This window comes from Choloepus didactylus, chromosome 8 (assembly GCF_015220235.1).
Source record: "Choloepus didactylus isolate mChoDid1 chromosome 8, mChoDid1.pri, whole genome shotgun sequence".
Taxonomy (NCBI): domain Eukaryota; kingdom Metazoa; phylum Chordata; class Mammalia; order Pilosa; family Megalonychidae; genus Choloepus; species Choloepus didactylus.
Window position 1 is genome coordinate 61920788 of NC_051314.1, and position 11438 is coordinate 61932225.

General features: G+C 36.9%; 1 protein-coding gene across 1 annotated transcript; it reads right to left on the reverse strand.

Moving 5' to 3' along the window:
- Nucleotides 1–1893: 1893 nt before the first annotated feature.
- On the reverse strand, nucleotides 1894–6423 carry LOC119541881 (lysozyme C-like). Its single transcript, XM_037846212.1, has 4 exons — nucleotides 6225–6423; nucleotides 4335–4499; nucleotides 2619–2694; nucleotides 1894–2085 (listed from the first exon to the last, which is right to left on the reverse strand). The coding sequence occupies exons 1-4, from the start codon at nucleotides 6358–6360 to the stop codon at nucleotides 2019–2021; spliced, it is 444 nt and encodes a 147-aa protein (XP_037702140.1). The 5' UTR covers nucleotides 6361–6423; the 3' UTR covers nucleotides 1894–2018.
- Between the last annotated feature and the right edge of the window lie 5015 nt (nucleotides 6424–11438).

Genomic DNA, 11438 nt, shown 5'->3' on the forward strand with positions numbered 1-11438 from the left:
AAAAAGTAAAAAAAAAACAAAACAAAAAAACACTATGCAAATATCCAATAAACATTGCTTTCCCACTGCGGCCACCTTGCACTCAGTTTGGCTAGATCTGGCTGTTTCCTCGGGCCTGAGTTCTTAGACCACCTTGGCTCGTCTAGATATGACACATCTGTGCTTTCAGTTGTCATCCAAGTCTCTACTCCCTAGCTTCATCCATACTTCATTCCCCTCCGTGAATGCTGCCCCAACTTTCTGGGTTTCTTCTTGTGCGGATGGTTCCCAAACTTAAGCTATTCCTGTGTTGGGTCCTCACTGCTGCCTTCTTCCCTGCTCTGACCCATAGCTGCTCTGTGCCACTACATTCACATAGACTTGAGGTCTGAGCCTTGGAACCACAGAAAATGCCCTTATGGGATGATGTGGGCTTGAAGACATTGAAGTCTTGGAATGGTCAACATGGAATATACTAAAGAGTCAACATGAGATTCATCCAATCAACCAATATTTATTGAGTGTGTATCATGTTCAAAGTACTGTCTTAGGTGTTTGGGATATGGGTTCTTTAAGTTCTGCCTTCCTTCCTGTAAGGACAGTGGCCCAGCATGGTGTATCAGCTGTATAACAGTCAGGAGGGCATCGAGGTGTGGGTGGGAAGAGGAGGAGATAGTCCCATGGGGAGTATCAGAGCCTGAGTGAGATGAAGACATTTTTCTTCCATGACGTGTTTGTGTTGGACTATTGGTAAAATACAGGCAAGGGGATCAAATGTATAAAGGCACATTTTAAGAATATTAAGGACAATTGGTTCCAAGTTTCTCACTATCAGGGAAGGGAGTTACCAATATGGAAAGGCAGAAAACTGAAATGACACTGTGATGTGGGATTGGAATTGGAGGTATTGGTGTGAATTCATGACTTCCAGTATAAATTAACATAGAAATAAATATAGTGTAAGTGCAACTATCCTGTAGCTCTGTCCACTGATAGAACCTGGGAATAATGATACCTTAATGACTTGATCTTGTTTTTTAAATACCACTATCCACTAAGGGGAACCTGGGCTCCTGGGAGAAATGACTCATTCTGGGAATGGAGCAGAGAAAGAACAGAAAGAAGCTTTCGAACATCTTGGGCTGGAAAGCAATAAGTATTCAAAGAATACGAAGGAAAAGGTATGAGTTGCAAAGCCTTTAATGTTTGTTCTTTTTACAACATGCATAATTTCACACCTATAGTTAATTAGTCATTATTTTAATATTTGCAAATTCATCTGTCTCATGGCTTGGTCATGATGCCTGAATCTAAATCATTAATAAAATGAAGGAATAGCAACACTTATCTAATGGTCTTTGCTTTCCTTCATGATCAGCAAGATGCAAAAGAGGGTTCTTAATGGCCTATTATAGATTGATATATAAATTGTGTCTTCTTTTATAGCAGTATATAATCAAGATAGTTAAGAAAATATTTAAACTAAAGGTCACACACTTTATGAAAACCAAATTCTTAATTCATGCCATCCCCACTTTTACCATTTGGCAATCTTTTCTTCTAAAAATGTTATATTGCCCAGCAAGGAGTCCTCATCTTCACTGCTTTGAAGATGACTGAACAAATGAAGGCATCAGATGCCTATACAGCTGGGGTTTTGCCTAAGAACAATTTGTTTTATGATAGTCTTTGTTACATTTTACCAAATATTGGGGAATACCTGTATTATTCAAGATTAATCCTAGGTTATTTCTTTGATTAAGAAATGAATATATTGGAGATGTATTTGATAACCAAGATTTTTGATAATTTTCAATAGCATTTAGTTCTATTAACAACCTGAAAAAAGTTGTAAGCTTTATATGCAATAGAGAATACATTAGTAAACGTAAATCTTGAAAAGACTGACCATATTTTGCTTTTCTTTTTGTACATATGTTATTTGTTTCCAGGGGGAAAAATGGTTGTGTGACCTGTCACTTAACTACTCCCTTATGTGGAAAAGAGGCAAAAGCAGATGCAGAATGAAAACTCTGCAGTTAAACTCCACAACCTCGAACATACTGAGAGACATCTTTGTTCTGACAGTGGGTTTTCCATGCCACCCTGCAGAGAAAGGTGAAACAAACAACAAAAAAGGCTAAAATATCTGCATTGTAATATGCATACTTCAAATCCTTTGGGAGAATTAAATATTTTATCAATCAATAAGGCTTAAGCTATAGATAGATCCAGGCATAGTTTTTTATACGTGAGCTATGAATACAAAGGACTCCACTCCTCCTCAGAGCCCTCACTGGCATACCAGGATGCTGAACATATCTGTTGAATTGTGCACTCTCCACAACAATAACCACAATATGCACTCACATTTCCTTGTTCTAAAAGTAATTCCAAGATATGATAAGGTACAGTGTGGAAAAGCTTAAAAACTCTAGAAATCTTTAAAATAAATTGGTAAGGAAAATAAGATTCTGAATCAATTAAGATAGATTGTTTCCTCAAGGATCAATACATTGTTTAGTATAAATCTAAAATTGCAATTATCAGTTCTCAGTATCATCATTTGGGCTTTGAAAATCTGTCTCACTGCACATATCAGCACTAGGGAGAAACAATTTTGTATCTGGAAAACATACCATGCTCTAATGCCTTGTGAACTGACAATCTTCTTTGCACACTTCACAGCTGGTGTGAGGTCATCTTGCAGCAAAACTGGGAAAGACACAGTGAGGAAGGAAAACAACTCTCTTAGAAATTTTATTATATGTTTAGGTTTAGTCAGCTTTACTTTATTAGGCTGAGGGAGAAATACTAGGAAAATATTTTCCAAGACTCCAAATCTGTATGAATATGGGGGAAAATGTTTCCTTCATTCCATCCCATTGGGCATGAAATAAAGTATTCTGATTATTATTTAAAGAAGTTATTGGAAGTTCTGGAATTATTAACTAATATGATAGAAGGTACTCCTTGTACTAGAGGCTGTAAAAAAACAAACTTGACTAGAAATTTTTTACTCAGCAATTGCCTTTTAGGAATTTATACTAAAAATAATAATAAGAAATAAACCCAAAGATGTATAATCAAGGCTTTTCATAGAAATTTATAAAGGGGAAAAATGGGAAGAAACCTAAGTGCATAACTGTAGGAATGGGTCATAAATTATGGAATATTCACATAATGGAATTCTAGTCATCCTTCTAAAATGATAACATGGACAGATCTGTATTTGTTGACATAGAATTAATTGTGAGGCAAAAGAAAGCAAATTGTACAACACTGTATACGATACAATTTCATTTTTGTAAAAGCATACTTTTTTTTTACATTTTGTATGTGTGTACAGCAAATATGTATGATATAGCTTTATATACATATGCATGATTGTTATATATACTGGAATTATAAGTGGTTATAAGTCTCTGGTAGTAAGATTGTGGATGTTTTTTTCTCATGTGTATTTTCTGATTTTTGTTCAGTGAACACAGATGATTATATAACACAAAGTATTTAAAAATTAAATTATCTGGATTTAGATAAAGAGAATATACAAAGACTTATCTTCTGATTAGGAATTTATCATTTAAAAGTATAACAAATTAAGTTTGCAATACTTATCCAGTATTCTATACACTATAGATTCCACATGTTATTTCTATTTTTATATGAGTTCAATAATCTCTTTGATACACCCGAAATAAATAAATCCATAAATTAAAATAGGTGTGTTGATGCTATTTAGGAACTGTAGTTTTGGAGAAGCAAACTAAACAATTTAGAATGATATGTCATAATGTTTTTAATTCACTTTAAAATCCTGAGGCAAATATGTACATGTGCCTGTGTGTATATAAATATACACACACATATATATATATGAAGCAAATATGGCAAAATATTAAGAAATATTTAAAATACTTGATGGTCATATGACTGTTTATTATACAACTATATATTATTATATAACTTTCTGTGTATTTAGAACATTTCATAATAAAATGTAAAAACCTACTAAAAAGGACCGCAATAACAAATTATCCCTAAATCCCACAAAGGAAATGGAAAGATGAACATTGCTATTGATGAGCATGAATAAGACCATTTACAATAAATTAATGGGCCATTTCAAAAACTTTTACACATTAAAAAACACCAAACTTTTATGACCCCATCCTTTAATTTCTTACTTATGGAATCATGAGGCAGATAATACCAAGTATCTAGAACCTGAGATGGAGTTTTTCTAGGTGCCTGATGAACCCTTGCAGGCTTTTTATCTTTGTGTGGAGTCTCTATTCTTGTAATATAACCCATGGGTCCTGTGCCATCACTCACACATTATTGTGTCTTACCGCTGCAGGGTATACCGCAGGTGTTAACTGCTCCTGGGGTTTTGCCATCATTACACCAGTAGTGGCTATTGATCTGAAAAATTCCATAATCGGTGCTCTTGTCTCCAGGATTGTAGTTTGTAGCTTTTGTGTTATAATCACTCTCCCATTGGACCAAACACACCCCTGAAAAGAATTTATTTTTAGTAATAAGTACACAACAACAAATCATTATACTCTATACCAAAATCTGTTTAGTAGGCTAATTCTACTTTACTAATGATTTATTTTATAAGGCTAAAGATGTATTCAACTTGCAAAACTTTGTAACACTTACGAGTTATAGTGCCCCTAAGAGAATCCTCGTGTGATGCAAATCACCTTCTAACACTAATGAAGAAAGATAAAATACTTTTTAAAAATATTTAAATGGATATTTCTCCTATTGCTTTTACCTTTCCCCCATCCCTAGAGTAGAAAAATCAAGCAGGCTGTTGAGTGGATTTTATACATTCATAGTTGATACTTAGGTTGATAGGAAAAACTTTTGATTATAAGAAATGAGGATTTTCTGACAGAAAGGAAGTTTCTTAGAATTGCTAAAGGTAGAATATGGAAGACAAGAGTTAAATAATAGGAAAGAATATTTCATCTGTCCACTCATTCATCCAAAAATAGGAATTCAGGGGACATGTTTCAATTCAGTCTGATGAGTACTTGATTATGTTGATACATATGGACTAAATTATAAAGTGACTTTTACTGGGGCACATCTTGACTGTGTGGAAGAAAATGAAAAATAGTTAATCCAGCAAGGTGAACAAGAATAATAAAATGTCATTTCACGTTCATTTTCAGAGATTCTTAAATAACACAGTTACTGAAGGGAAATTGGTTCCTACTCTGCCCTTTACATGGGGAGTTCAATATAATTTTTAAACCTTTACTGTTAAAAATTCCATGCCATGGCAGGGGAATTAAAAAAAAAAGTATGTTTCACTCTAAGTTCTCAGACCCTGAGTCCCAACGGGAAATGTCTGGAGTCAAACATGGAGGACTTGACAGAGATATTCCAGGTCCTCCAATGTATCTTTTAGCTCAGTTTATGTGTGCCATTGAGTCTGAGGCACACGGCAAATTCAGTGGAACCAGAAGAGAACAGCAGGTCCTACTAAGAATGGTAAGAATTTTGCCTTTCCATGGGCTTATCCCTGAATCTGGTATCTCTGACTATACAAGATCAAATTGATGTTTTTAACTGTTTGTGGCAACCCGTGGCCTGAGAAAAACAGGCCTACAGATCTTTGGTGCACAGCAGTCTGCATGACCTAGGCAGCTAAATGTTTAACCTATTGTCTTTCTAAGCCAGTAAGGAAAAAAAAAGGTTAAATTGACCTTAAAATGTAACTTTATGCAAGCAGGCAGGAAGTAAGAGGCTCTTAGTCTCACAAAAAGAGCAAAATATAATTGTTCAAGTGTTATTCTAGTCCTTCCTGCACCACCTCCAGGTCAAAGTAATCTGTTCCTGCATCTATGCTTCCCCCACCCTTAGGAAGGCCTTTGTCTTAAACCCTTATAAAAGGCTTCCTGTCCTTTTTGCATCGCTCGGTCGTCTTCCCTGCGAATGCAGAGCCTCCCCGACCTGAGCGAGCCATCATGATCTCTCCACAACTTCTCACCCTGTAAGTAAGCCCTGAATAAAAGTTCATGTATCAGAAAATGCTCATTGTCTTCTTTGGCCTTTGGACTGGCATGGCCCTCTTGGGCTGCGACACCGTTGTAAGAACAAAAAGCCTCAAAGAAATAAAAAAAAGTCCATTCACTCAAAGGTCCTTTTTATTGTCCTCCTCTCTTACTAATTTTTCCCTCCTCTGGATAGCTACCTGGAAGTATGAAGAAGAGCAGACTTACAGTTTGCCAGGCTGATTCCCTTGAAGCCAGCCATTCCAAATTTTTTTGCAGTTCTGGCGAATTCACACCTTTCAAACTTCTTGCCCTGGACAGTGACAGAAAGGAGGAGAAGCCCCAGAACAAGGAGAGCCTTCATGTTGACTGGGAAGCCAGACGTCCAGGCTGAGTAGAGCAAGATGATCCCAGTATTTAACGTCTGTTAACTTCCTTCTTCTCCCAATGATTTGGGGTCTCCACCCTTTGAGCTATGTGGAAAGCAAGAATTGTTTATTGGTACATTTACATTAAAATGCTTTTGTGATGATTGATAGCATAGTGGCCTAAGAATTACCAGCAAGAAAATGATGACATGGCATTGCTTAAAGTAGTGGCTCAGGAAGAACTGGAAAGATGCGTTGTGTCGCAAACTTGTTTCTTCTATTTTATTACGAACTTAGGCAGCTATAAATTAAAAAACACCTAACGAATATTTAGTGGTGCTTAAAATGAGCCCTGATCTTTGATAAACATTCATTTTCAGGAATTTGTCTTGCATGTATTCACTATTTTGTATTCATCTTTTTCTTAAAGTTATTTTATATACATTTTTCTGTGAATGGGTATAACACATGCCTGTCATTTTAGCAGGCAGTCAAAAGAACTACTCAAATAGAAAGAAGAGAGGCTCATTAGGAGTGGAACAATTGCAGGGGGAAAAAGAAACTATGATAATTGTTAGGAGGAAAATATTGACAGTGTTTGAAATATGCCCCTAACCTAGTCTCCCAAAGATCCAAGATTAAATCAGCTAAATAAATCTGAACCCTGGGAGTTCCTGGAGTTGTAAGGTCTTCAATGCGTTGATGTATTATTAAAGGTGACTTCAATCGTTTTTGACATATTTAAGATGGTTTTTTTAAGTCAGGGCATTCCATGAAACCAAAATATACTTTTCAGAACATTTCCACCTATACCAGGCCTTTAAATTAATGGGTTGTACTCTGTAGGATCCCGCTTAGGTTCAAGATGGTTTTTCAGTTGATAAATGAGAGATCCAAGGTTGGCTACATTCTTTGTTTCTAATTGGTCCTATCTGATTATGTTGTCATTGTAAAGAGGATGCCATTTACTTTCCTCTTGGTCATCCTGAAGGGCCTGATTGCAGAGGTTGGCTGGGATAACACCTAAATAAAGTCGTGCCACTTATCATTATGCAGAGAAAAATTAATTACACTTTGGGCAATTTGTGCTCTGGGACCACCCTGTTCTTCAACAGTAAGATAGGTCCAATGGGGCATCCATTTCTGATATTTATCTACTGAGTATCCATCCCTTATGTCCCATACTTGGTCTACGTGAAACATGCCTTTTGTATCTGAAAAGGTCTGAATACCTATGGGAATGGCAAAAATTCAGGATCCTTGAGTGTACCCAAATTAGCACAGACCCAGCAATTTGAGAGATTCCCCAGGTTGGCAGTGTTTGTTGGGCTGATACAAAAGGGTCATGAATACCAAGGGACCAGGAAGGAAAAGAAAGAAGAAACCAAAGAGAAAAATGCATGTTTCTTGATCTGTAGCTTTTGGGGAAAGCTGTCCACATCAGTTGTTACATCTGAGTGATCTGAAACTTTTTGAAAGGTTAGTTTGAGGCCAACAGTGGCAATACTTTCCAATGGTTAGGTGGTACTCATTGACCTGAGATAGGTGTATCAAAAGGGCCCACAACAGCAATTTTAGCAGCACATTGGTTGGTGAGGAGGACATGATAAAGTCCTTTCCTTTGAGGTTCCGAAGAGTTTTTAGTTGATGTCTTTTCCAAAACACAAACTCTGCAGTCTGCAGATTTTTGGAGACAGAATCAGGCAGTGTTCTCCTCCTTCAAAGGCATGTTCAAACTGTGAAACATAAACTCAGGAGTAGTTCATTCATGTCACACAAAATTTAAGTACGTCTTGTTGGCCAATATTTTGTCTGAAAATAAAATGTAAGGAAGTCTTCCAGAAACAATTTCATGGAATGTGAGCTTATGCTTTCCAAAGGGTGTTGGCAAATACTTAGCAGGCCTAAAGGAAATACTAGGGTAATTCTAGAAAGTCTTTATTGGCTAATTTTTGTTTATACCTTTGGTCCTTTCCACCAGGTTGGAAGATTGGAGGTGGCAATAGACAATGAAGAGTTTGATATACAGAGAAGATTCTGTGTATCCCATTATTTATTTGTCCTGTAAAATGAGTGCCTCGATTGCTAAGAAGTTTGGTGGGGGGTGTGGGAATGTTTTCAAGTAGTTTCTTGGCTACAAAAGAGGCCACAGCTTGTCTACAAGGGAAGGCTTCTACACAGTGAGAAACATACAGATCATTACTAGCACAAATTTATGTCCACGAGAAGGGGAATACTGGATAAAATCCATTTGTCATATTACCATTGGCCCATGTTTTAATTTCTTAGGCTTCTCCAACAAATATCATGAAATGGGTTGGCTTAAACAATGGGAATTTATTGGCTTACAGTTTTGAGGCTGGGAAAATGTTCATAACAAGGCATAATCAAGGCTATGCTTCCTTCCCTAAGACCAGCTCCATCAATCCTTGCTGCTCTGTCACATGGCAGGTGACATGGTGGCACATAGTGGTCTCTCCCTTCTGGGTTTCCTTTATTTCAGCTTCTTGTTTCTGTGGCTTTCTCCCTCTCTCTCTGCATTCATTCCACTTATAAGGGACTCCAGTAAGAGGATTAAGACCCATCCTGAATGAGGTGGATCACACATTAAATGAAGTATCCTCATCAAAAGAGGCTATTTCAATACTGTGTGATGGTAACACAATGTTATAAGTACAGTATTGTGAACAAAGCTGAGTATGAATAAGGTTGAAAGAGGAAGATTAGGTGCATGTATGGCACCAGAAGGAAAGCTAGAGGATAAAAACTGGAACTGTATAACAGCAAAATCTAGAGTGGACAATCATGTTGGTTAATTGTACAAATAGAACAAAAGTTTTTATGTGAACAAAAACAAAAATGTATATCATTATTACAAGTGTTAAAAATGGGATGGTATATGGAAAAAATATAATTAATGCAAACTGGAATCTGCAGTTAAGAGTAAGATTGTAATAGTCTTTTGTAAATTGTAACAAAGGCACTAACCAAAGCCAAATATCAACAAGGGGGGAATATAAACTTGGGGGGGTGGAATGTATGGGATTTTTTTCTTCCTTCTTTTCAGGAGAAATGGAATTGTTATCATATAGATCATAGTGGTGAATGCATAACTCTTTAGTGAAATTTATCAGCTAGATAATGGGGACTCTTTCCCAGTCCTTTTACTAAGGTAGCAAGGGCCTTTTTATTAACATAGCAAGGTCAAACTTTTTTCCATTGACAAACATATCATTAAAAGTAATTCTAGCTCCAGGTTCATCTAGGGATAGTATGGAATGTTAGGAAAATGTTTTTGCTATTCTTTCCTGAAAATCAAATACAAGTTTGTCTTTACCCTGCTTGTAGCTTTAGCCCTTGGTCCAATCAATCTTGAGGGAAAGGCCTTAGAAATGGCTTCTAACAGTTGTTGAGATATGAGTTTAGCAAGATATAGACCAAGAGGAGCTACTTTAATGTCATATATTTTTTCTGGGTATTTCCAATTTGCCACTCTAATCCAATTTATGCCTTCTTTTGACCTGACAAATGTATTAATGAGTTGATAAAAATCTAGCAGGCAGGTTGATAGGCCTGAATAAACATGCAAAACTCTTCAGTAAATTTTTGAGAGTCTTCCTTTGGCTTAGGGATTTCTTTAGTTATAGCCCAGAGTTTGACTTTAGACCAAGAGGTGAAGGTAATTTGGTCAGACCTCTGAGTGCCATCTTAGTTGGTGTTTTCTTCAGGTTTTATCTAGAAAGGCATTTAAAGATGGGATTCAAGGTGAAACGGAAGTTCAGATAGGGAAGAAGAGTAGGAGGTGGTAGGCTCAGATGGCTAAGGTGGCAAAGCAGGATATAGAGGAAGTGGAGCAGACGATATGGACACAGGAGAATATGTGATATGTATTTATGATTTTAGTTCCTGATAGCTTGACATAACTTAGAGAAAGTGTCTGTTAGGGTTGCAATTTTAGACGCTGGAACCCATTTTGAGTCCTGTAAATACCAACTGTTCAGTTCAAAACTGAAAGCACAGACTCTGAAAACCAAAGTGCAGAATAAGTTTTTTGAGCTAAAGTAACATGTGTCCAGAGTAGAAATAAAAGAAAGTTGCTGCTCAAAGCAAGGTGGCAAGAAAGTAGGTTATATGGCTGCTTAGAACAAAGGAAAGGATGTGGGGGTATGAGGAGGAGGCAAGGGGGACATGAGCTGTAAGAGTTACCTGGGGTAGGATGTCCTCAGTTCATAGATCATAAATCTGCAACTATCCAGGCAGGATGTTTGTGCAGGAATGGGCCCATCTGGTGTGGTAAGCAGACTTGCTGGCATCAGCATGACTTGATTATAGTTCCTCCTTTCTTGAAGGAGCAGGGGTCATATTCAGCACTACAAAGGATTGTTAATATGACAGTCTGGCTCACTTACTTCTTCAACCATAGTTTTCTGGGTAAAAGGAGAGTTCAAGCATATCAAGATGGTTAGTAAAACTATTTACCATCCCATTCTCACAAAATTGAAAAAAGCACTCCATGGTACTTGTCTTACGTTAGAATCACGATTTTCCAATTGTAATAGTAAAAACAAGTTGATCAAATAAAAAAGATCCCTGAATTAGCCATTGATTATACAGACTATCTCAGGTAAAAATCTGCCATTGGTGAAAACAAATAAAGAAACAAAAAAACAAAAATAAAAATAAAAAGCATGAACAAGTACCATAGTGTTTGAATGTGTAGTAGGCCCGAGTTCTGGAAGGGATTTTAGAAGCCTTTTCTGAACTTCTGGCTCCCATGACCAGGACAGTAGACAAAGGTAATTACCTAAACTCCAAACTTGAGTAACAAACTGAATAAAAGCCCAAAGAGTTACAACACAAGGAAGCGGAGCTCAAATCTGAGAGAACTTACCTTTGGCCTTCAAAGGGGCTGGGGGAGACTGAGTGTAAAGTGCTCAGCAGATACCAGTGCCCATGTCTGGCAGAGACCTTGGAGACCAAAGGAGAGTGTCTTAGGATCCCACTTCTGATGCCAAAATTGTGAAAAGAATTGCTAACTGCAAAGAGAAGAGAGCTTAATTAATAGATTAACAAT

Coding starts and splice junctions, on each gene's coding strand:
- LOC119541881 (XM_037846212.1), bottom strand. CDS start 6,360: ATGAAGGCTCTCCTTGTTCTGGGGCTTCTCCTCCTTTCTGTCACTGTC. Junction 4,500..6,224: donor GGGAATCAGCCTGGCAAACT/GTAAGTCTGCTC, acceptor AATTCTTTTCAG/GGGTGTGTTTGGTCCAATGG. Junction 2,086..2,618: donor TCACAAGGCATTAGAGCATG/GTATGTTTTCCA, acceptor CTTTCTCTGCAG/GGTGGCATGGAAAACCCACT.